Source organism: Drosophila persimilis, unplaced genomic scaffold (genome assembly GCF_003286085.1).
Source record: "Drosophila persimilis strain 14011-0111.01,24,50 unplaced genomic scaffold, DperRS2 tig00000631-arrow-arrow-pilon, whole genome shotgun sequence".
Lineage (NCBI taxonomy): Eukaryota > Metazoa > Arthropoda > Insecta > Diptera > Drosophilidae > Drosophila > Drosophila persimilis.
In genome coordinates this window covers 1842799-1866427 of record NW_020825327.1, presented here as the reverse complement: position 1 = coordinate 1866427, position 23629 = coordinate 1842799, and the positions used below count along the sequence as shown (strand labels likewise).

Genomic DNA, 23629 nt, shown 5'->3' with positions numbered 1-23629 from the left:
AAACAAAGTTAATCAAAGAGTCTACTGCGGCTGGGGTCCTCATTAGCAGGCATAGCGAGGCCCCTATTCTTTTATTGACAATATAATATGTCAGAGTATCAGCAGCATTATATGGCGACGCTGCCCATGCGACCAGCGACGAGCACCACAAAGAGCCCCTCATGAGGAGCATGACAAGGCTGACATGGAAATAGACAAAAGTAACGTAAGACAAAAATCAGTTTATACCACGTCGGATTTTCGCCTCTTTATGTGGCCGATGAGGAGTACAATATGCGAAAAAGAAGAAAAAAGTCAATATTCGATAAATCCATTTCCATTGCCGATAAGGTTAAGGGGGACCAAGTCTATGCCTGGGAACTAACATATGTTAATGTAAACATTTTTTTTTTATCTAGATATACTAGGGTTTATAGTTGAAATATCAAACAGAAATATCGATAATGATATCAATTAAAAATATATATATATATTTATATCGATATATCAATATGTACAACACAACCATAATCGATTGTTTTCAACCGTATACACAGCCTAATTTTTTGGTAGACTTTTTTGCACATCTTTTATGCTTTATATAAAATATTAAATTTTCTGTCAAAATTGTCAAAATATGTCATACAAAATGCATTAATTATTCTCATCTGAGCTATTAAAAATTAAAAGGAAGAAGTGATTGAGGAAATAAGGGACTAATAAGGGCAGAAAGGAAACAAAGTTTAGTTAGAACTATAATATATAGCAGTAGAACAGTTAATTTGTCAAACACCAATTGAGCACATATTCAACACACGTACGAAACAAGCATGTAAGTATGAAATTACAACTATTTACACATGTTGGTTATGATATGGTGTTGGGCTAACTGTAAGTAACAATACACATACATACATATTTATTTTGATATACATTCTTTACATATGTACATGCCTTGTATTTCTATATAAAAAATTTACAAAGAATCAAACAAATTGTAAGCCAGAATACATAACGAAAGCATCAGTTGCTCCTCAAAAATAGTGTACATTACAAAATTACTGGTTTTAAAATTTTTCTTTTTGTGTGTTATATTGCATGAGCATGTAGAATGATTATAATACTTCCGCACAAAATTTGTATGGGGGATACGTTCATATGCATAAATTTCTGGAAAACCAGTATTTGTTTGATTTTATTATACTACATATCTTTTAGTTAAAGTGCGTGTTACTAGAGCGATGAAAGTAAGCTGCAAAGCCGGTTAATACATAGCAAACTTCGAGTAAGAATTTGAGTTGTGAAATTATCACATTTACATTTCGACAATGATTAATAACAATGTTTTTTCTACTGCAACTCGCATAGCTTTTATGTTGGTAAGATACACGTAATATGGCTTTCTGTGTGAAAAAGAATTTAGAGTATATTAAAATATACAGCTGCGCCGAAAAAAATAGCACCAGTGGACTAATGTGTCTATATTGACGGATTTTGCTCAAGCAATGGTTTTAATGAACGTTGTTAAGACTAATATGTAAACTTTAAGGTATAATTTATCGTATCCCAGAGCACTGGCATAATTCGCAAACTCCAAATGAAAATATTTGAAAAGAAAAGGATTTTATCAGAAATTTGGGCACCAACAAAAATAGCACCAATTTACAAAGAAATCGAAAAACTATAAAATACAAGGAAACTTTCCAAATTTTTTTGTAAAATATGTTACTTTAGTTGTATTTAAAGGTTGGCGTTTTGTTGTAAAACCTTTGACAGCAACAACAGCAGCTCAGCATATTGGCATTAAAGCTCACCTCATTTTCGCATCTTTTCCTTGGGATATTGATCCACGAACCATGCAGAATACCCCAAACATATTTAATGTTCTTTGATTCCGCATTAGAAACATATTTTTTAACTTGACCCAAAATATTAGCAATGGGGTTCAAGTCTGGAGACTGAACAGGCCAATCTATTACACTAAGTGAATTGTGCTCGAACCACTTTCGAGCTCTCTTTCTAGATCGTTTTGGGTCATTTTCCTGCTGGAAGACACAAAACAAGTCTATTTCGTATTCTGCATAAAGCAGAATCACTGTTTCTTTGGTATTGACATAGACATGTTGATCCATAATGGGGTTGTGCCATGTATTGGTTCACCTGCCTAGTACGAAAATCATGCCCATACGATTTTGCTTGCTTTTCTATGTCTAATGAATTTACATGTGAGTCAGGGGGTTATATTCTGCATTCGGTAGTCGTTTCACACAAGAACAAGACCTTTTTACACCAAAAAATAAATTTTGGCTTTAGTCGGACCACAGGATGTTTATCCATTTTCCTTGGCTCAACTTTAGTGCTATTTTGCATACCAAACTTTTTTTACCCTATGCCTTCCCATGAGAAGTGGAATTTTCCTCGGACTACGAGTACCCATTTTACGTTCTTGTATATAAGATCTAACTTTCCTGGTACTCGAAGATTTTTTAAGATCCTTGCTTTAGCTCTGTGGCCGACTTAAATGGGTCCTCCTTGCTTTCACGAACCAGTAGTTTTACCAGAAATGGGAATCTCGCGGCCTTTCTTCCGCGTGTTTCTTGTTGGAAACATATTTAAAAGCATTGCTAATCATTTCTTTTGAACAACCGACAATTTGCCCCACCTTGGCATAGGTCCTGCCTTCTGAAATGAAAGTTTTGATCCTTTGGCTTTTTTCTTCACTTTACTGCTTTCCAAGACCCATAACTACTTAAATTTTGTAACTTTCTTGTCACAATCACCTAAAGCCACCGATTTTTAATTCAATCAAGAACTTAAAATATCAAGAAGCTCAGAAAAGTAGAAGCTTTTACATAAAACAGATACTGGTGCTATTTTTGTTGGTGCTCTATTTCGCTCCTCTTTCGCAAAATTGTCTAATGTTATAAGAACCGTTAGAATTGAGAGAGTAAGCACACTTCTCTCAGAGAGGAGATATATAAAGCTACATTATATTGCAGTAAAGTCCAGCAAATGTTGGACAGTGGTCTTGTTTTGAAGGAGTAAAGACGGTCGTCCCTACTGGTGCTATTTTTGTTCGGCGCCACTGTAAGTTTTTCAAAAAGAAATTTGTGAAATGTGAGTGTCTGCCAAATTTTTTTTTATTCGCGATCTAAGAAAAATAGCTTTGTATCAGATTAGACAGCAAACTATTACATTTTATCACTCGGCTTTTAATTTTTAGATCATTTTTAGCAACAAATTTTTAATTTGTAGCACGCCCAATTAGAGACCTTGATTAAAATCCATCGAAGACATAAATGTGACTGGCAAAATAATCTGTTCAAATCTAAAATTGAGCAAATATACTCCAAAAACATGCTAATGGTCGGATTACTATCCATAGAATGAAATGAAAAATGTATCTGCAAAAGGAATCAGTGCAGCGCAGTATACTAAGGGCTCACGCACAATGTAGGTGAAATCGGAGAAGATGATAGCTCATTTATAAGCTCTGAAAATACAAACACACTGCACCGGTGCAAGTGCGCACATTGCAGACTGAGCTGAGCTGAAAGCTGAAAAAGCTCGCTGAAATCAGCTCAGCTTAGTTTGATCAATCAAGCATGCTTGTTTTTTTCATCAAGCTGATTGCTGATTTTGTTCAAGTGTATTGGTTCATAAGTGATCGAAAATGGGCTGCAAAACATTGTTAAGCGAAATTACGGTTAACCCAGCGCAGGGGAATAAGCGGGACTATTAAAAATATTTGAATAATAGTTTTATTTCTATTATTTCTGGAAGGCGATAAATTGGGCAAAAAAGTTGTATTATTTACCATTACCAATAAATATAATATACTATGTCCCCAAGTACAGTAAACGCTCGAAAGACATCACAATGTTTATTATTATACAAAATAAATAATAATTGAAAAATGCAATAATAATTCGTAAAATAAAAGTAATACGAATACAAACTCAACGGAAATGTGGTTAAAATACACGTAATTTTAAAAAAACGAGGGGGAACGTTGTGAGTAGCTGCGTACACCGCAACTCTACAGTTATACCCGATACTAAGTCAGTATGGCTCTCCTCCGGCCGACGGCGCTAATATTAAACGAAACGACACAGAGTGCGTGCGAGAGAGACAGAAAATCAGTCTGTGCGTGACGTCGGGCGCTGCGTAGCCACTGCAAATTGATTTGTTCCTGTTGGCTATAAAAATGATCTGATCTGATCCAGACTCAGCAATCTGATAGATATGGTCATTCTCTATGATTCTGCGTTTTTAGTTTTCTCGAATCTGCAATGGATGCAGTGGTATATAGTGCTATATAGGATTGCAGTGGATGCAACAGATTCTCGTCCTTTGTGGGGGCGGAAGGGGTGGGGCGAAATTCTGAGATATACGTTTTATAGTGAGATCTAACAGATCTATAGTGAGATCTAACCAAATTTACTCTAGCCTTAATAGTCTCTGAGATTTGTGGTTGCCCCAGATTTTCGTCCTTTGCGGGGGCGGAAGGGGGTGCGGCGAAATTTCGACACAAAACGGTCAAGGTCCGATATCACAGGAGTGTGGATACCAAATTTGGTTGCTCTAGCTCTTATGGGTTCTGAGATCCTTGAACTGATATTTTGCAATTGGCAAAACCGACCATGAAACCTGTGTGTTAGAGTGAGACAGAGCGAGATAGAGTGAAATTGCTTTCGTGATTCTGGCTATAATAATTATACGATCTGGTTCAGATTTTGCACTCTGTAAGATATAGTCATCTTCTACGATTCTGCGTTTTTGGTTTTCTCGTATCTTTAAAATTGTGGATGGCACAGATTTTCGCCCTTTGTGGGGGCGGAAGTGGGCGGGGCAAACTTTTGGAATATTTTTGTAGCAGTGACATATCACAGTAGTCTGGATCCAAAACATCGTTGCTCTAGCTCTTATAGTCTTTGAGCATTAGGCGCTGAAGGGGACGGACATGTTTGACCATTTGAATCAGAGTGTTAAGATTATTTCTGTATCACACTAGCGACTGCCCAAATCTTCAGGACACTGCCACTCCAAGTCGACTGTTTTTTTTTTCGACAGAATCCGAAGTCAAAGCTGCGATGTGTCTACTGCTTTGCTTTGTGTTTCGACTACAATGACTGTGACAGCCAATTCAGATGCTCACACATAAACAAACATTTTTAAGCTGAAAGAAGAAAAAAACTCAATAAATTTTGGTACATTTTTCTCCTTCATTCTACTAGAAAATTAAATGGGGGTGAGGGCGGTTTTGTGGTAAGATTTTTTGCTATTTAAAATTTATTAAATCTAGAATAAGCTTAAAATATTGTCTTCAGATATTGGCAGAATTTACTGACAAAAAATTTGCTGAGGATACGCCAATAGGTAGAAAGGCTGGCGAAACATCCCGATTATTGTTTTGTGTGGAAAGCATTGTATTCACAAACATGTACAAGTAATAATGTGTTTTAATGTTATTTTGATTAATATGGTAAACACTTATTATGAGTTAATATAGACCACACTAAAATATGTTGTGGCCACTCGGCGGATCAATATGAAACTAAACTTATGATACTCAAACTCCCGATCTTGAGCTCATCGTCCGTAAGGCCCGTCGCAGCTCAGCAGAAACGCTGACATTGCGCCTCGTGTCTGGTGTCCGATTCAGGCCGGCGGTCTCGGCGGCCGCGCTCCTGCGGTCGCCTACTCAGCGATATTGCAGATTTCACTCCGCCCAATGGCCAATTTGGTTAACATTTGTTAACTACTCCCTCCTCCAAGACTTGGCTGTCCTCGGTAGAGCTCAATTTTTTCAACACTTGCTGAATGGCGTTGGTTGTTTCATTCCGCTGCTTGCGACGCAGCTGCCAGAAGATTCCGGCTATGACGGCGCATGTAAGTATGCCTACGGCGACGGCTATCACGGACCCGGTGACAAGGCCCGTCTGAACTTCAGCGGTGGTTTGCAAATTTTCCTTGCTGAGTTTGTGGAGGTATGGCAGGCTTAGCAGAGTTTGGTGTCGGCTGACGTTGATTCTTCCGGGCTGCCACACCTGGAAGCCTTTTCGGTGTACTGTTAAAGTTGGTGTGCGTTGAACCATGAATGCAGGTGACCTGGTCAGAAGTCATTATAATTCGGTATTCCGAGAAATTGTCAATGAGGCGATTGCACACGCGGCGTTGATTATTACGATGCCGTCATCCACTTCGAAGATCGGCGGCAAATCGTTAGGTTATGTGTCCCAGTGGGCTACTGCTCTGGAATGCAGCTCTTGGGCACAGTTGTTTGTCGGTGCTGCTTTGAAGGTTTGGGAGACTTTTGCATGACGTTACTGCATTCTCTGGCATTCGGATTATTTCCCCAATATGGGCGACAGGAAATATAGTTATTTTCGTACTAATGTAAGGTCTAGGCATTTCGATTACGAATATTATTAATTCTTTATTAACTAAGGCACTCACATTGGTAGCGTTCATTAATTGGGATACGCTGATACCGGTAGAACTTTTATTCAAAATCTCTTCCAAATCATCGCTATCAATGATAGACGGTTTGATGGTGTTTATTTGCGCCAAAGTGGTGGCTGTCATTATGTTTGGTAATTCAAGCGTCAGAATTATATTTCTTTCTTCCTGCTAAACTTCAACAATTGGTTGACGGTTGCAGTGAGGGCATTAATCTGTGCCTGGGTTTTCGAGTTTACGGTTATTTGTCTATTTTTATGATTAAAAGAAGGCTAAAAATACTTGTTGAGGGGCCTAGTAAAATTGAAAAAATACAAAAACTTATTAACTATAACTTAAAAGTTAACTCCTTATCTACCTCAAATTGTCTTTGTGGACCGATCTCCTTATAAGAACAGTGGTCCCCAAATCTGCTTCTACCTTTTCCTCGAGAGTTTTAGTTAGTTTGTTTCCTAACCTCCTATTTGTTTTTACTAGGACTTTCTCTCCTCGTCGAACGTCCTGTTTTTTCTGACTGGTTTGTTCCTATCAAGCTGTTCTTGTTGCGCCTTCATTAACATCAACATTATTTCCTCCCCAAGGTCACAGCTGAACCACATCAACGGGTGTTCTGTTCGTGACCGAGTGGACTGTCCGGTTGTACTCAATAGTCGCTATAATATCTTGCTCAACCGTAACATCGACTTGGCGTTGAAGTTTTAAGCATCTGGCAATTTCTAGTAGGGTGCTTTGGAAGCGTTCCACCTGTTCGTTTGATGTGGTGTGTAGCGGGGGGCATTTGCCACATCAATGTCGAACTGGTTCTTTAACAAAGACCAAATAGTCTCTGACTTAAAGGCTGCCTCATTATCACAATAAATGGTTCTGATGTTTGGGAAGATGTTTACCAACTGCAGGCTCGGTATCTTTACGACAGTGATCGTGCGCGAAGCCACCTGCTGTGTAATTGCAAATTTTGAGAACTTGTCGACCGCAGTGAGAAATTATTTTTCTGTGGTGGAGAATATGTCAATGTGAATCAATTGGCCTACCCTTGCTGGTATTGGTGTTACTTCTAATTCCTGCTTCCTAGGGTGTCTATCGTATTTTGCCTTTTGACATATCCTGCAATTTGTTACTACTTCTGCCGCGATTGTTTCCATTTTTGGAAAGTAGTAATCGCGCAGTACCTGCATCACGTTTTCCTGGGCTGCTCTGTGCGCCCGATTGTGTTCGGGGACTACTATTTCCCTTCGCTCTCCGTCATTGGTGATGCCCGTCACCAAGGCCTTGCAATACCGGAATTTTGTGTCCGGGCAGGCTTTAACCAGGTCATTTTGCACAAACGCCAGTATTGGCAGGGTGCAGTGGATGGAATTAACGACCCCAGGCTGTACTACTTCCTTGATGGAGTCAATTTTGTGACGGGATTTTTCGGAGAAGAGATGCGATATTGCTTTGAAGGGGTACTTGATTCTTCCAGAATTATTTGGTTCCTGAAGCAGTTCAACGGTTTGTCAACAGCTTCGATTACAGAAGTAAGCATCTGACCGACTCCGGCTCTCTAAAACATTAATGCTTTTTCGCGACAGTGCGTCTGCTACATGATTGTCCCTGCCTGGCTTGTAGAAGACCTTTGTGCCACACTCATCAATCCGCGCTTTCCAGCGATTTATTTTTGAGTTGGGATTCCTGGCGGAAACTGCAAAAATCAGCGGTTGATGGCCTGTGTAGATGTTTATGTCCCTTTTCCGTAAGGGTAATGCTAAATGTAAACAGGGTACCTTGACCTTATCAGGGCTCGTCGTTTTGCGCTCGCTTGACACGACAAATCCTAGAAATTCAAACTTTTCTTTGAAGAATTGGGATTTATCTTTCAACACCTTCATGTTTGCGTCATGGGGGCTGCCGAGTACAGTGTCAATGTCCTTAACATGCTCTGCCTCGCTCCTCGAAAATAAGATAACGTCATCGACGTACACGTAGAATATCTTACCGATATGCTCCCGTAACATATCATCGATGGCCCGCTGAAAAATGCTTTATGCATTCCTTAGGGCAAATGGCAGACGGCAAAATTCATATATCCCTCCGTTTACCGAAATGAGATCTTATCAAGATCGCGTTCAGCTGGCGTGACTTGGTGGTACCCACATTTCAGATCAAGGGTAGTAAAGTATCTTGCTTTTCCCAAATTCGAAAGTATCATAGAGTTACTAGGCATTGGGTATTTGTCTGGAATGGTTTTTGTGTTTAGCTTGCGAAAGTCTATGACCAATCGTTTTTTGCTTGAACCCGTCGGTTCCTTTCTTTCAAACAACCCATTTGGGGTTGCACGGAGACCTGGGAGACGGGCGTCCGAATAATGTCGTTCCGCAATAAGTGATTCACTTCGTCATTTACGAAATCAGTGGATCCTACTGGGAAAGGGTACATTTTTGAGTAATATGGCTCTTCATTTTCGGTTCTGATCGTGTCTACTGCACCCGTGTTAAAGGGCAGTTTTTTCGTTTAGATCTGCAAAAGCCTTTTTGCAGAAATTCGTCTCTTACAGCTCGCGGAACTAATATGTCGTCCACCATTGTGAAGTTGTCCATCGAAGGTTGAAAGTTCTGGCAAGATGAAAAACGGGCTTCTTATGCCGAAATGTGTAAGGAAGCACTTTCGCTCGACTTTATTGAAGCCGAGCAGTATTTTCCCGATGAATAGGGCCTCCACCGGAACAATTGGTGATGTTCGCTTAGCGGTTTGATGTAGTTCTTTGCAGCCCCAGTGTCTAACAGAAAATTTAATGTTATCCCCGCTACTGTTCTCTTGATGAACGGGGGCAGGGACTCTCCTCTAAAAAATTGACCTTGTCACTATCCTACCCTGCGTTATTTTCCTCATCAATCTCAGCCACTGCCCCCTGTTCTAGCTGCTCATACTGTTGTTCGTTGTTCGTTGTGACCGTTAGCTAGGCTTGCCGTGACAGGTGGGCCTGCATTGGGTCCCTGCTGCCTTTGAAAGTTTGTTGGTTGGCGGAACTTCGAGGAGTAGGGGTTCACGTCCATTTTTTCGACCCTGTCCAGGCCTTGGTGACTATTTGTCAGTTTTTTGCCCTGATCGCGCATGTAAGTCAATGGCAAGTCTTTAGTTTGAGCTGAAAATAGTACGTCCGTAAGGTTCCGTATGAGGTTTGGGATGAAGACATGGAGGGCGTCATCTCTATGTTTTTCGTTGAGATGCTGCGCCTGTGGGGCTTCTAGGGACATCATTTTTTGTTTGTAAGAAGGGTGAGTTTTTTCTCAACTTCTTCATAAAACTGCACGACGGACAAGCCGCCCTGTCGGAGGTTGGCGAGCTCTTGTTCTAGCAGGGGCAGTGGACGTTTGTCCGAATATGTGAAATCGAGACGATTGATAATTGCCTCGAAGTTCAACACCGTGTTGAACGATGCTAAGAGGGAGTCAGCGCGGCCTCTAATTTTATTTCCGATTATGAGGACTATTCCCTCGTACAGCGTATAGGCAGCCTTTGCTGCTTGGCGACAGGAAACCTATTGCTCCTGGATGCCATGTAACTCTGGAAGTGTTTTTACTGCATCCAGAGCTTTCTCACAAACCACCATTCTATCTAAGGTAACCGGCTTGAAGGCCTTAGCCTCGGGTGACGTGATTAACGCTGCCTGCAACTGGTTGGTTACTACCTGTAAACGCTGTTCAAAGTCAGCCTTTTGCACCTCCAGTGCAGAGCCGACCGCCGCGGACACATTGGCTTGGAGGTGTGCAGCGTCCATTATTCCTGCTCGTTCCCCCGGGCCGCGCTTAATATGTAGACTAAGATCGTTTAACACTTCAAGTAAATCGTCAAAGCTGTGGTAAATGCTCATGTGCGGACTATTTTTTTTTACTGTCCTTTGACCGTTCTAGCAAGTCGAGTCAGCTGTTTATTTAGATTGGCGTCAAATTCTAACTCCCTTAGCAGAGATCTGTGATTTTGCCCGCCGACAACAATGTATGGCGCGTTATTACGTTTCTTAGTTGCGTTTATCACCACAAAGGGCAACAAGAAAGAAGAGAAGATAAAATTTCCTTAACAATGACGCCAAAATGATTTTGGACTTCTGTGATATGCCACTGTTACAAGTATATTTCAAAACTTTGCCCCGCCCACTTCCGCCCCCACAAAGGGCGAAAATCTGTGGCAACCACAATTTCAAAAATACGACAAAGCAGAAAACGCCGAATCGTAGAAGATGACTACATATATCTTCTAAAATGCAAAATCTTAACGAGATCGTATAATTATTATAGCCAGAATCAAGAAAACAATTTCATTCTTTCTCGCTCTGTCTCTCTCTAACACATGGTCGGCTTTGCCTATTGCAAAATTTGAGTTCCTAGATCTCAGAAACTATAAAAGCTCCTGTGATATCGGACCTTGACTAGTTAGCTTCAAAATTTCGCCACACCCCCTTCCGCCCCCGCAAAGGACGAAAATCTCAGAGACTATTAAGGTTAGAGTAACCAAATTTGGTATCCACACTCCTGTTAGATCTCATTTTTACATGTGTATTTCAAAATTTCGACCTACCTCATTCCGTTAGGGGGACGAAAATCAATGTTACTCGGGATTAAATGATTTTCTTTTGTTTTTACACGTTGACCGAATGCTTTCTTTGAACGGGCGTTGTCTCCGCATTCATTTGTTTCAGATTTTATATACACTCCAGACATGCACTTAACAGAAAAATCTATTGCGATCATAAAATTACTTATATATATTTTCAATTTTTCAGATCTGCATTTCTGTTGTAGGTGGGTAATCTTTCGACAAGCCATGGAGGATCCTAATCGCATGATGGCTCACACTGGTGGAATGATGGCACCGCAGGGCTATAGCCTATCTGGGCAGGACGATGGCCAAAATACTGGCAACGAGAACGAAGTGCGGAAGCAAAAGGATATTGGCGAGATATTACAACAAATTATGAGCATCTCTGAGCAGTCACTGGACGAGGCACAGGCCAGGAAGCACACACTAAACTGTCATCGAATGAAGCCAGCTCTATTCTCGGTACTATGCGAAATTAAGGAAAAAACTGGTTAGTTGCATTGCCCTCAATAACACAATCGCACAAAAAATTAGGGGGAACATTGTTGCTGCTGCGATCGCAACTCTACATTCACACCCGATACTTAGTCAGGGCTCCTCTCCGCCATAGGGCGCTAACAGAAAATCAGTCAGAACGTGTCGTCGGGCACTGCGTAGCCACTGGAAATTGTTTTGTTGCTTTTGGCTATAATAATGATCCGATCTGATCCAGACTCGGCAATATGGTGGGTATGGTCATTCTCTATGATTGTGTGTTTTTAATTTTTTCGTATCTTTAAAATTGGCATCCACACAGATTTTCGTCCTTTCTGGGGGCCGAAGGGGTGTGGCGTAATTTTGAAATACACTCGTAACAGTAAGATTTAACAGGAGTGTGGTTGCTCTAGCTTTAATTGTCTCTCAGAGCTGTGGATGCCACAGATTTTCTTCTTCTGTGGGGCGGAAGGTGGTGGGGCGAAATTTGAAATATACTTCTGCTGGTTCGATATCAGAGGAGTGTGGATACCAAATTTGGTTGCTCTAGCTCTTATAGTCTCTGAGCACTATTTCAGGCTGAAGTAAGCTCAGTCACGTTCAGTGGTCAATCCACAAGAAATTTTTAGAAGTGGATGGAACTTTGAGGGAGATTTCGGGGTTGGCCTATCTCAGAGAGGGTGGATCGTGGCTTGGTCGAGCGTCGGATGTTGTGTGTGGGCTAGTGGGGGTAGTGTCGGCTATTTGAAATGAACTTACGCAGCGGGTTACTTGGATATGTGGCTTTATTCGTATAAATTCTTAGCACTTTTATATTCTTAGATAAATACAACGTCTGTATTCGGAGCCAGGTTTCTTCGTAAGTTTTTGGTAGACCGTCTGTACTCGGAGCCGGGCTTCTACGTAAGTTGTCTTCTGGTAATAGCTGGCGTCTATTTATACGCCTGTGGTTGCTGTGTCAGCGGGGTCGAAATGCGCTTCCGTGTCGGGGTGCACTTCGCTGTTTTGGCGATCGTGGGTTGACCTGGTTTCTGTTTCTGGCGGGTTGGTCGCTGGTTGTTTGTCGTAAGTTTCCGCGGTGTCATCTTTTTGTAGTCAATGAACCCGGAAGACTGCGCCTGGCCGGCTGCTTGGTCTGGAGTGGAGAGGTTCGCGTGGCCTGGTGCGTTTGGACAGCTTTTGTGGGGTCGGCGCGTATCTTAGTAGTGGGTTTATGCATATTATGCTTTGGGGGAAGGAATGTATCGAACCCTTTTGGGTTCGTTAAAGCACTAGGCGCTCATTGGGACGGACGGACGGACAGATATGGCTCTATCGACTCGGTAATTGATGCTGATCAAGAATATGTATACCTTATGGGGTCGGAATCGCCTCCTCCTGGACATTATACACATCCATTTCCACCACACATCTAATATACCGTGTTATTGTGTGTGTGTGTGTGGGGGAAGCTGGGTTGCATATGGTACATAAACCGGCTACAGTTTGGTCGTCGCAACTAGAAGGGTTGCAAAGAAGGGTCTGAAGACACAGCGACAGCCTCTGATGATTGCGATGGAAGATGAGTGACAGGCAGTTGTGCTACTGTTTCTGATACTGACTTTATTGATCAAATTGATTGTTATTTATAGGTAACATAAGGTAAGGTATTATGGATAAGTTGATTGTCTAGTGGGAAATTGCGTAATATTCATGGTCATCAATTGCACTGATGTGTTCACCCTCTGCGGAGAGAGTGCATTGTCAGCAGAACTCTCTGCAGTGGCTAGTGTTTTGTCGTGAGGTATTATATTACATGTTCAATTTAAACTGTGTTACGGTTTCACTGTGTGATACCAACTGAACATACCCCTAAACACATTTTATGTATCAGGTATAAAAATATCAGTCAAAGATTGAAAAGTGAGCCACACAAAACTACCCACCTACAAGAAAAAAAAAAAAAAAAACGCAAACAAACAAGAACAATCAGCGACTCAAAATTAGACAAGGACACAATACTAGAAATTACTGACAACGTAATAACAAAACATTAAAAAAAAAAGACTCAATACTCAAACAAAGCACTCTGATAAGAAGATATAGAGTTATAACCAATTTAACTTGATCTGCTTGTTGCACTTAAAACTTTCAATGGAACATATATGGATACAAAGACAAATTCTACAGTCTCCCCCTCTTAGTAAATAATAGAGCCCTGCATGAGTGCACAGTATTCCAAAAATTATCCCATCTTGCTTAACTGAATCGTGTGAATGTATAAGTCTGTGACGTTACGCGATACAGTTGTTGGATGAGGTAGCAGGTTGCTAACGTTTATGTTTGGTCCAAAACAACTTCCAATATCAAGGGCAACGGTTATAACGTCCTTAAGTCCTGAATCGCTGATAATACTAAATGGTCGACAATTTTGAACGACCCACTTCTTCACGACCTTTGTCACCGATAATTTCGTTTCGGCATCTACGACAGGTTCATAAACGTTGCCGTTTTCTTCAGATTTGGTAACCTTATAGCACTTATGCCGGACCAAATTGGACGTGGCACCAGTAAACTTGAAAACCGTAAAACAATTTCGACATGCCACGATGTTTGGAATAACATTGCTGTCCTCTCCAACGACAGGACCAAAAACTTCCCACACCTTGCTTTTGCCACTTTTTTGGTTAATTTTGTATTGGCCAGCCATTATTTTTGCTTTTATATCGGCTGGTAATTCGAAGCCAGATGGTGACAAGGACTGCGAATTAAATGTGCATATAATATTCGAATAGAAACACACGCATACATTTTTCTACTAAACTTACATAATCAAAAGAACCAACAATCGAATTATTCCATTTTCAGTAATTAGCAAACAGTACAAGCACCGATAGAAAATTAAATGAAAATGTCCTTCTCGTTAGCTTTTTGACGTTTTCTTTTCCACACTGCAGTGAGCAAAACAATGCACAACAAATTGAGCGAGAGAGACAACTCATACACTCTCTCTCTGTCACAACGTTTTTCGTAACAGAGTGAGTGCGAGTCATACGATTTGACATGAGTCACTCGACAATTATGCCTTGAGTCAATGAGTCAGCAAATAAAGGAAAGAAAATGAATTGAAAGATAGTGTGAAAAGGATACATGAATCATGTTTTGATACTGTGCACAGTGTGGTTCCTAACTGTTAATACGAATTAGTGTGTACTAACCAAAGCTAATTACACTACAAGAAACTCACCTCATTAACGAGGATACATTTTAACACGGCAAAACAATTTGAGCTATACAAAAAAAATTACATTACATCAAACACAAAAGCAAGTAAAGGCGTCGCCCTCTCCATTTCAAAAAGTATTGATCGCAAAATAATTCCTATATTTTCCACTTTGGTTTCCATTGGTGCAGGAATCAAACCTGAAACACCCCTTGTATTAATAAATATCTACATCTCGCCAACTGATAATTTTGTTGAGCAAGATTTGCACGATCTTATTAACAATTTCAAGAACACGTATGCTTGGGGACTTTAAGGCCTGGTGTTCGCTTTCCACACAATAAGCGAATCTTAACAATGGTGCCCAAGCACACACTCAACTCACAACACCTTCACTAATGAACACATCTCCCTTTGCTAGCCACCACTCAACCTAAATGCTTAATGGTCTATTTGTGAAAGTGATCACTCAACAGTATGTATGGATCTCTTCCATAGGGCTTCAATGAATATGAGCAAAAAACAGGCAGGCTCCGTTTTTCACTTTTACAAAAGTTTTTCGTTTTACTTTTGAAATCACATAAATTGGGTCTCCCGTTTTCACAATCCGCAAGATTTCTTACTTTTCAAATCAAAAACATTTTCCTTGACGAAATAAAGAGTAAACGGCTTTGATACAAAAAAAATCTTAATTGCAAAAGGAAAAAAAATTAGATGACTTATTGATGCATTAACATGAGCTTGACACCTATATCAGGGCAAATTAACCTTTGCTTTATTTATAAATAATTTTTTCTTAACCCAATCTCAATCTCAACCACTTTTTTCGTTTTGGTGCAAACCGCTTACGCAGTCCGATTTGGTTATCGGAACGTTGCTTCAAAACAATCAATTGAAAATATAAAGGCATTTTTATCAGGCTGTATATTTTCAAAGCAACCAGGTCAGCTGTTTTTATACCCGATACTCAAAATGAGTATTGGGGTATATTAGATTTGTGGTGAAAGTGGATGTGTGTAACGTCCAGAAGGACGTTGATGATCAGCATCAATAGCCGAGTCGATTGAGCCATGTCTGTCTGTCCGTCTGTCCGTCCGTCCGTCTGTCCGTCCCCTTCAGCGCCTAATGCTCAAAGACTATAAGAGCTAGAGCAACGATGTTTTGGATCCAGACTTCTGTGATATGTCACTGCTCCAAAAATATTTCAAAACTTTGCCCCGCCCACTTCCGCCCCCACAAAGGGCGAAAATCTGTGGCATCCACAATTTCGACGATACGAGAAAACTAAATCGCAGAATCGTAGAAGATGCCTATATCTTCTAGAGTGCAAAATCTGAACCAGATCGTATAATTATTACAGCCAGAATCACGAAAACAATTTCACTCTTTCTCGCTCTGTCTCACTCTAACACACAGGTTTCATGGTCGGTTTTGCCAATTGCAAAATATGAGTTCAAGGATCTCAGAACCCATAAGAGCTAGAGCAACCAAATTTGGTATCCACACTCCTGTGATATCGGACCTTGACCGTTTCGTGTCAAAATTTCGCCACACCTCCTTCCGCCCCCGCAAAGGACGAAAATCTGAGGCAACCACAAATCTCAGAGACTATTAACGCTAGAGTAACCAAATTTGGTACACACACTCCTTTAAGATGTCACTATATAACGTATATCTCAGAATTTCGCCCCACCCCCATCCGCCCCCACAAAGGACGAAAATTTGTTGCATCCACAATATTGCAGATTCGAGAAAACTAAAAACGCAGAATCATAGAGAATGACTATATCTATCCGGTTGCTGAATTTGGATCAGATCAGATAATTTTTGTAGCCAAAAGGAACAAATCAATTTGCATTGGCTACGCAGCGCCCGACGTCACGCTCAGACTGATTTTCTGTCTTTCTCGCACGCATTCTTTGTCGTGTCGTTTAATATTAGCGGCGTCTGCCGGAGGAGAGCCATACTGACTTAGTATCGGGTATAACTGTAGAGTTGCGGTGTCCGCAGCAACTCACAACGTTCCCCCTCGTTAGATTTGTTCTTAAAATTTGAAGGTACTGTTTGGCATCCATCGTGTTCTCTATAAATGCAATATTTCCCACTCTTCGGCTAGAGATACACCCCCAAATCATAGCCGAAAGTTTTCCAAACTTTACAGTCGGAATGATGTTTCGGTTATCTAAAGCTGTTAACGGCTTGCGCCATACTCTGGGTGGACCATCATTGTAATAAAACATAATTTTTGTTTCGTCGCAAAATATGATGTCATCCCAATACTCTGCCAGCTACTGATCATGTTAACAGAAAAAGTGAAGCGCTTTTCCACACTGACCGACGAAAGCAGCGGTTTTTTTTTCGTGAAACTCTGGAAGAGTACTTATGACGTAGAATGGCCTGGCGTACTGTTTCGTGTGAAACAGCCAAGTCAAGTTCTTCATCAAGCTTGGCTTGAGTCCTGACCGATATTTGAGGATTTTGAGTAATTTTCCGCCTGATTAGGCGGTCTGCTCGTTTGTCAATCTTCCTTTTTGCGGCCACCTCCACGTTTTGCTTCCAGTCTCCCTTCGTTTTTCGCGCGACTTAGGACATTGTAAATGCTTTTTCTTGATACGGAAAACATGTCTACCATGTCCGCAACAGATTTGCCCAACTGGTGATTGTAGTAAATCAATTGGACAACGTCAAAGCTTAGTCTTTTGCCAGACATTTTAAAAATTTCAGAAAATTTTTCTGTAGATAAAAAAATTTGATTAATTTGAATCAAAGTCCATTATTTTCTTATCCAAAGTCAAAAAATTAAATTTATTTTCAGTGTGTAAAGAGTTTCTTGACATACTGTATATTATGTTGTGGTCAGATTTTCATCAAAAATGTGTGGGCTATGTTCAAATTAGACAAATATAAACTTTTGGGCTGATTGTCTTAAAAAAAGATAAAAAAACGATGTTTTTCACAGAACGACATTTTTATATACAGGCAAGATCCGTTTTTCATTTACTTTTGCGGATTACGTTTTCCGCCAAAACGTTTCGTTTTCGTTTTAAGGTCCTCCAGTTTTCACATATTTTTTCTGTTTGCACCAAAACGAAAATTGTTGCCCTGGCCAATTTTTTCCGAGCCCAATTTGAGGATGGGTTAAAATAAAATTATTTATAAAGAAAGAAAAAGTTAAAATTCCCTGATATACTAGGTTTCAAGACTATGTTAATGCATCAATAGGTCACCTATTTTTTTCCTTTTGCAATTAAGGTTCGTTTCGTTGTATAAAAAGCCGTTACTTTTCATTTCGTCAACGAAAATTTTTTCGTTTTGAAACGAATAAATCTTGCGGAATGTGAAAACGGGAGCCCCAATTTCTGTGTATTCAAAAGTAAATCGGAAAACTTTTGTGAATGTGAAAAACTGAGCCTGTCTGATAAATACAGATTTTCCATTCCATTCCTACAAAGTTATAAAATATACCTATATGCTGTGGCATTTCGTTTAAATAGTTTTTAAACTCAACCGACAATGTATTCACCTGCCAGCTGATTCTGCCTAAAAAAAAGCTCTCAGATCAGCTCGGCTTTCAGCTCCGATTTCAGCTACTGTGTGCGCGAGCCCGAAGAGGCACATCAGATCCATTGCTGTCTGTCTGTCCGTCCGACCCGATGAGCGCCTAGATCTTAGAGACTATAAGTGCTACAGCTACACAATTTTGTATCCAGACTCTTGTGATATCACACTGTAACAAGTGTAATTCAAAATTTCGCCCCGCAGAATTATTGAGAATAACCATATCTACCAGATTAACGAGTCTGAATCAGATCGGTTCATTATTATAGCCAGAACGAACTCGGTGGCTACGTAACGCCGTCCACGCGTCTCTCGCTCACACACTCAATGTGCAGTGTGCGCTCTCTGGCGGGGGGAAGAAATACTGACTGATTATTGGGTATAAATTAGAGGTCTGCATGGCTCTATACAAAACGAGGGGGGCCGTTGTGAGTTGCTGTGGCGACCGCTCTAAATTTATACCCGATACTTAGTCAGTAAAGCTCTCCTCCGGCAGACGCAGCTATTAAACGAAACGACAAAAAGTGCATGCGAGAGAGACAGAAAATCAGTCGGGCGCTGCGTAGCCACTGCAAATTGATTTGTTAATTTTGGCTATAAAAATAGTCGGATCTGATCCATGGCAATCTGATAGATATGGTCACTCTCTATGATTGTCCGTTTTTAGTTTTCTCGAATCTTCAATATTGTGGATGCCACAGATTTTCGTCCTTTGTGGTGGTGGAAGGGGGTGTGGCGAAATTTTGAGACAAAACGGTCAAGGTCCGATATCACAGGAGTTGCTCTAGCTCTTATAGTATCTGAGATCCTTGAACTCACATTTTGCAATAGGCAAAGCCGACCATGAAACGTGTGTGTTAGGGAAAGACACAGCGAGAGAGAATGAAATTGTTTTCTTGATTCTGGCTATAATAATTGTACGATCTGGTTCAGATTTTGCACTTTAGAAGATATAGTCATCCTCTCCGATTCTGCTTTTTCCCTTTTCTCGTATCTTTGAAATTTTGGATGCCGCAGATTTTCGCCCTTTGTGGGTGCAAGTGGGCGGGGTGAAGTTTTAAATATTCTTGTAACAGTGACATATCACAAAAGTCCGGATATAAAATGTCGTTGCTCTAGCTCTTATAGTCTTTGAGCACGAGGCGCTGATAGGGACGGACAGACAGACCAGGGCTCAATCGTCTCGGCTATTGATGCTGATCAAGAATATATATACTTTATGGGGTCGGAAATCGGAATCGGTCGGAATCGTTCTTCTGGACGTTACACACATCCGTTTTCACCACAAATCTAATATACCCCTCTACTCATATTGAGTATCGGGTATAACAAAACTGCAATAGAATGCATTCGAATTAAAAAGAGTTGAATGAGTACGATGTGTATGCGAGAAAGTGTTGGCTTCATATTTGTAAGCAATCAGTTGTATGAGTGAAAATAAATGAATGCGCAAAACGAAATGAACGCAACTAAATAGAAACGACCATTCGAATTGTCCGACTTTTTGCATGCGTACCCTAAGTATTCGTTCGTGGCTTGGGCTTGACGTTCTTCTTGTTCTTCTTTTCCTTATACAGAGCAAAGCAACCACAATTGAAAGAATCAGCTATTTTTTAGCTAGCTCGGGCCATTTTTATACCCGATACTCAAAATGAGTATTGGGGTATATTAGATTTGTGGTAAAAGTGGATGTGTGTAACGTCCAGAAGGAATCGTTTCCGACCCCATAAAGTATATATATTCTTGATCAGCATCAATAGCCGAGTCGATTGAGCCATGTCTGTCTGTCCGTCTGTCCGTCCGTCCCCTTCAGCGCCTAATGCTCAAAGACTATAAGAGCTAGAGCAACGATGTTTTGGATCCAGACTACTGTGATATGTCACTGCTACAAAAATATTTCAAAACTTTGCCCCGCCCACTTCCGCCCCCACAAAGGGCGAAAATCTGTGCCATCCACAATTTTAAAGATACGAGAAAACCAAAAACGCAGAATCGTAGAAGATGACTCTATCTTACAGAGTGCAAAATCTGAACCAGATCGTATAATTATTATAGCCAGAATCACGAAAGCAATTTCACTCTATCTCGCTCTGTCTCACTCTAACACACAGGTTTCATGGTCGGTTTTGCCAATTGCAAAATATGAGTTCAAGGATCTCAGAACCCATAAGAGCTAGAGCAACCAAATTTGGTATCCACACTCCTGTGATATCGGACCTTGACCGTTTTGTGTCAAAATTTCGCCGCACCCCCTTCCGCCCCCGCAAAGGACGAAAATCTGGGGCAACCACAATATTGCAGATTCGAGAAAACTAAAAACGCAGAATCATAGAGAATGACCATATCTATCAGATTTCTGAGTCTGGATCAGATCAGATAATTTTTATAGCCAACAGGAACAATTTTTTGCACGACGTCACGCTCAGACTGATTTTCTGTCTCTCTCGCACGCACTCTTTGTTGTGTCGTTTTTTATTAGCGGCGTCTGCCGGAGGAGAGCCATACTGACTTAGTATCGGGTATAACTGTAGAGTTGCGGTGTCCGCAGCAACTCACAACGTTCCCCCTCGTTAAAGCTAGATTTCTGCTTAAAATTTAAATCAAATATAAGCCGGCAATCTGAAAATTTAAAATATACAATTAGCTTTTGCTATGTATTTTTTTGTTATCTGAAACTGTCTACAAAGCTTGTTCCAAAAACAAACTATTTTATAATTTTACCACAAAACCACCTTTTTTTTTTCTCAAAAGTTGACAACACTGTTATTGCTGCCCAAATGTACAGGCAGAAAAATAGAATGCATTCAAATGGAATCGGATTCAGCCCCTCACTTAACTCATTCAAATCGTGCGAATTCGTTTGAATGTTGTTGGATGTGCTATACTTCATCGTTCTCATTTAACCAAATTCTATCGGCGTTGCATTCGAATTTATTCAATTCATTTTGCGCATAGTTAATTCGAATACCGGTTATAGCTATTCATGCAGACCTCTAGTATAAATGTAGACTCTGTAGCTCGTTTTAATCTATTCATGGCAGATCCAATCAGATCAATATCAGATTGCAATATAATTTATTTCACCCATCTGTGCTGCGTTTCTTAGGTGTCGTCTGTTTTCAAAATGTCATTGGGAATGACAAGGATTCAAAGCTTTCTAGGCAGTCTTTGTGTTGTCCAGAGCTGCATGTGGATACATAAATATGCAGCGTATAAGAATCGAACAACCCTATCATCCTATATCGTTTTTTCTTGGCTGTTTTTTTTAATACCCGGCAGGTGTATAGTAAATTCGTGCAGTTAGATGCAGCAGCCAGAAGTCTGTCAGGCGTCCCTCCATCCGTAGCCTTTGACGGCTACTTCTCACAGACTTTAAGACACACTGAACTGAACATTTTTTTTATTACCCGCCCACTCGAATCGGGAAAATGTATGGGACTCCAAAATTTTAAAGATACGAGAAACCCAAAGAAGCAGAATCATAGAGAATGACCATATCAAATGACATAATACGATAGAATCGTTAGCCAGAGTAGAAACATAATGACGGTGCAACTATTTTCAATGACTGCACCATTAAGTGGCAGTATCAAGTGCACCAACAAGTTGCCCCCGTGAAACCAAGCCTAAGACTGTTACGTGCGGATTCCAGGCAGTAACGCAGCCCTCCTCCAGCCCGACCGACCGAGGGGCGCTACCGCATGACGCGCGACGCGTTAACCGAACCTGTCGCGGACATGCAGGAAAGATAGATGTTCGAGGAAAATTAGAGCTATCATGCTAAAATAACTAAGCATTTATTCAAAATATTAATACTAATACCAACTACGAGGTAGGCTAATATCTGTGAATTAAGCAGAGGGAGGGACATTATACGATAGAGAGAATTATAATCCGATAAGACCCTAAGCGGTTCATGCAAGAAATAATTCGATCTGCAAAAGGGGAAGGGTCAACGGTAAATACTTTCTAGTGGATCTAATAGGAATCATAAAGTTTATGTGGCTTAACAAGTCTATTTACAACAAGAGCTATTTACGTCACCCTCGATCAAGTTGTGCACGAAAATTACATCAAGAATTATTTTACGACTAACTAAAGTTTAATGTTTAGAGTTCAACTGTGGACAGTTAAACTGTGTAAAAATAGGAATGTACAAAACATAAGATTATCTGCTACTGGAAAGTACGGTAACACAATGCAAGGCCGAAAGAAGTTAACTTAAATTATTCATTAAAGAAGATTTTACTTTGGAAGCGCAAGTATCAAAGGAAAAAAGATGGAAAAATTTATTGTAATCGCGCCAAAGGCTACGGAAAGATTCATGGTCAGAGTAGTTTGAAGGACAGAGAGGAAGACGGAGAGGAAAGTAATGCCTAGTCGGGCGGGATGGGACAGGAATTCTGATAAGGCTAATGAGGGCCGAAGATTCAACCTCGCCTAGGAGAAGTTTGTGGAGAAAGAGAATTCCATGACAAGTTCTACGGCTTTCAAGAGAGTGCAAGTTAATGAGGCGCAGCCGACTCTCATAAGAAGGAAGATGACGAGAGGGGTCCCAATTAACTCCGCGCAGGGCAAAGATAAGGAATTGTTTTTGAACGGACTCAAGCATATCTTGATATTTTTGGTAATGGGGAGACCAGATACAGGAACCATATTCCAAGATAGGCCGTACAAGAGAAATGTAGAGTAGTTTAGTGGTATAGGGGTCAGAAAATTCCTTCGACCATCTTTTGATAAAGCCAAGGACTCCTTTGGCTTTATTTGAAATAGCGGATATATGAGAATTAAAAAATATGTGTGGAACGAAGATAATGCCTAAGTCATTAACTTTGTACAGGCGTTCCAAGGAATTGTATTAATTGTAAAGTCAAAAAGGTAAGGCTTGTTGCGATGGAAGGTCATGACGTTACATTTGGAAATGTTAAGAGGAAGAGCGTTAATAGTACACCAATTGTTGAGAGCGTCGAGATCTGATTGAAGAAATAACGGGGACACCGGATCGCTGTAGGAAAAACATAGCTTGACATCGTCAGCATACATTAGGACTCGTGAATTCGTTAAAACTTGGGGAAGATCGTTGATAAACAGGTTAAATAATAAGGGCCCGAGATGGCTACCTTGCGGCACACCCGAAGAGACAAAAACTGGTTTAGAAAGAGAAGATTGGAAGCAGACACGCTGAGAACAATTGCAAAGGTACGCATTAGTCCAGTGATGAAGTTTAGTCGGAAATCCTAGTAGATATAGTTTGTGGATGAGGAGATTGTGATTAACTGAATCGAAAGCTTTACTAAAATCAGTATAAACTACGTCAGTTTGACATTGCTTTCCAAATCCGGCAGTTACGAAGGAGGAAAATTCATGGAGGTTAGACGA

General features: G+C 40.5%; 1 protein-coding gene across 1 annotated transcript in view; it reads left to right on the top strand.

Annotated features, from left to right (window-relative positions):
- The first annotated feature begins 638 nt into the window (after positions 1-638).
- The window catches only part of LOC6603701 (homeobox protein extradenticle), a 38709-nt gene continuing 15718 nt past the window's right edge, over positions 639-23629 (top strand). The window contains exons 1-2 of the mRNA XM_026990946.1: positions 639-811; positions 11201-11506. Coding sequence (XP_026846747.1) covers positions 11242-11506 — 265 coding nt within the window. The 5' untranslated portion in view covers positions 639-811; positions 11201-11241. The remainder of the gene's footprint in view (positions 812-11200; positions 11507-23629) is intronic.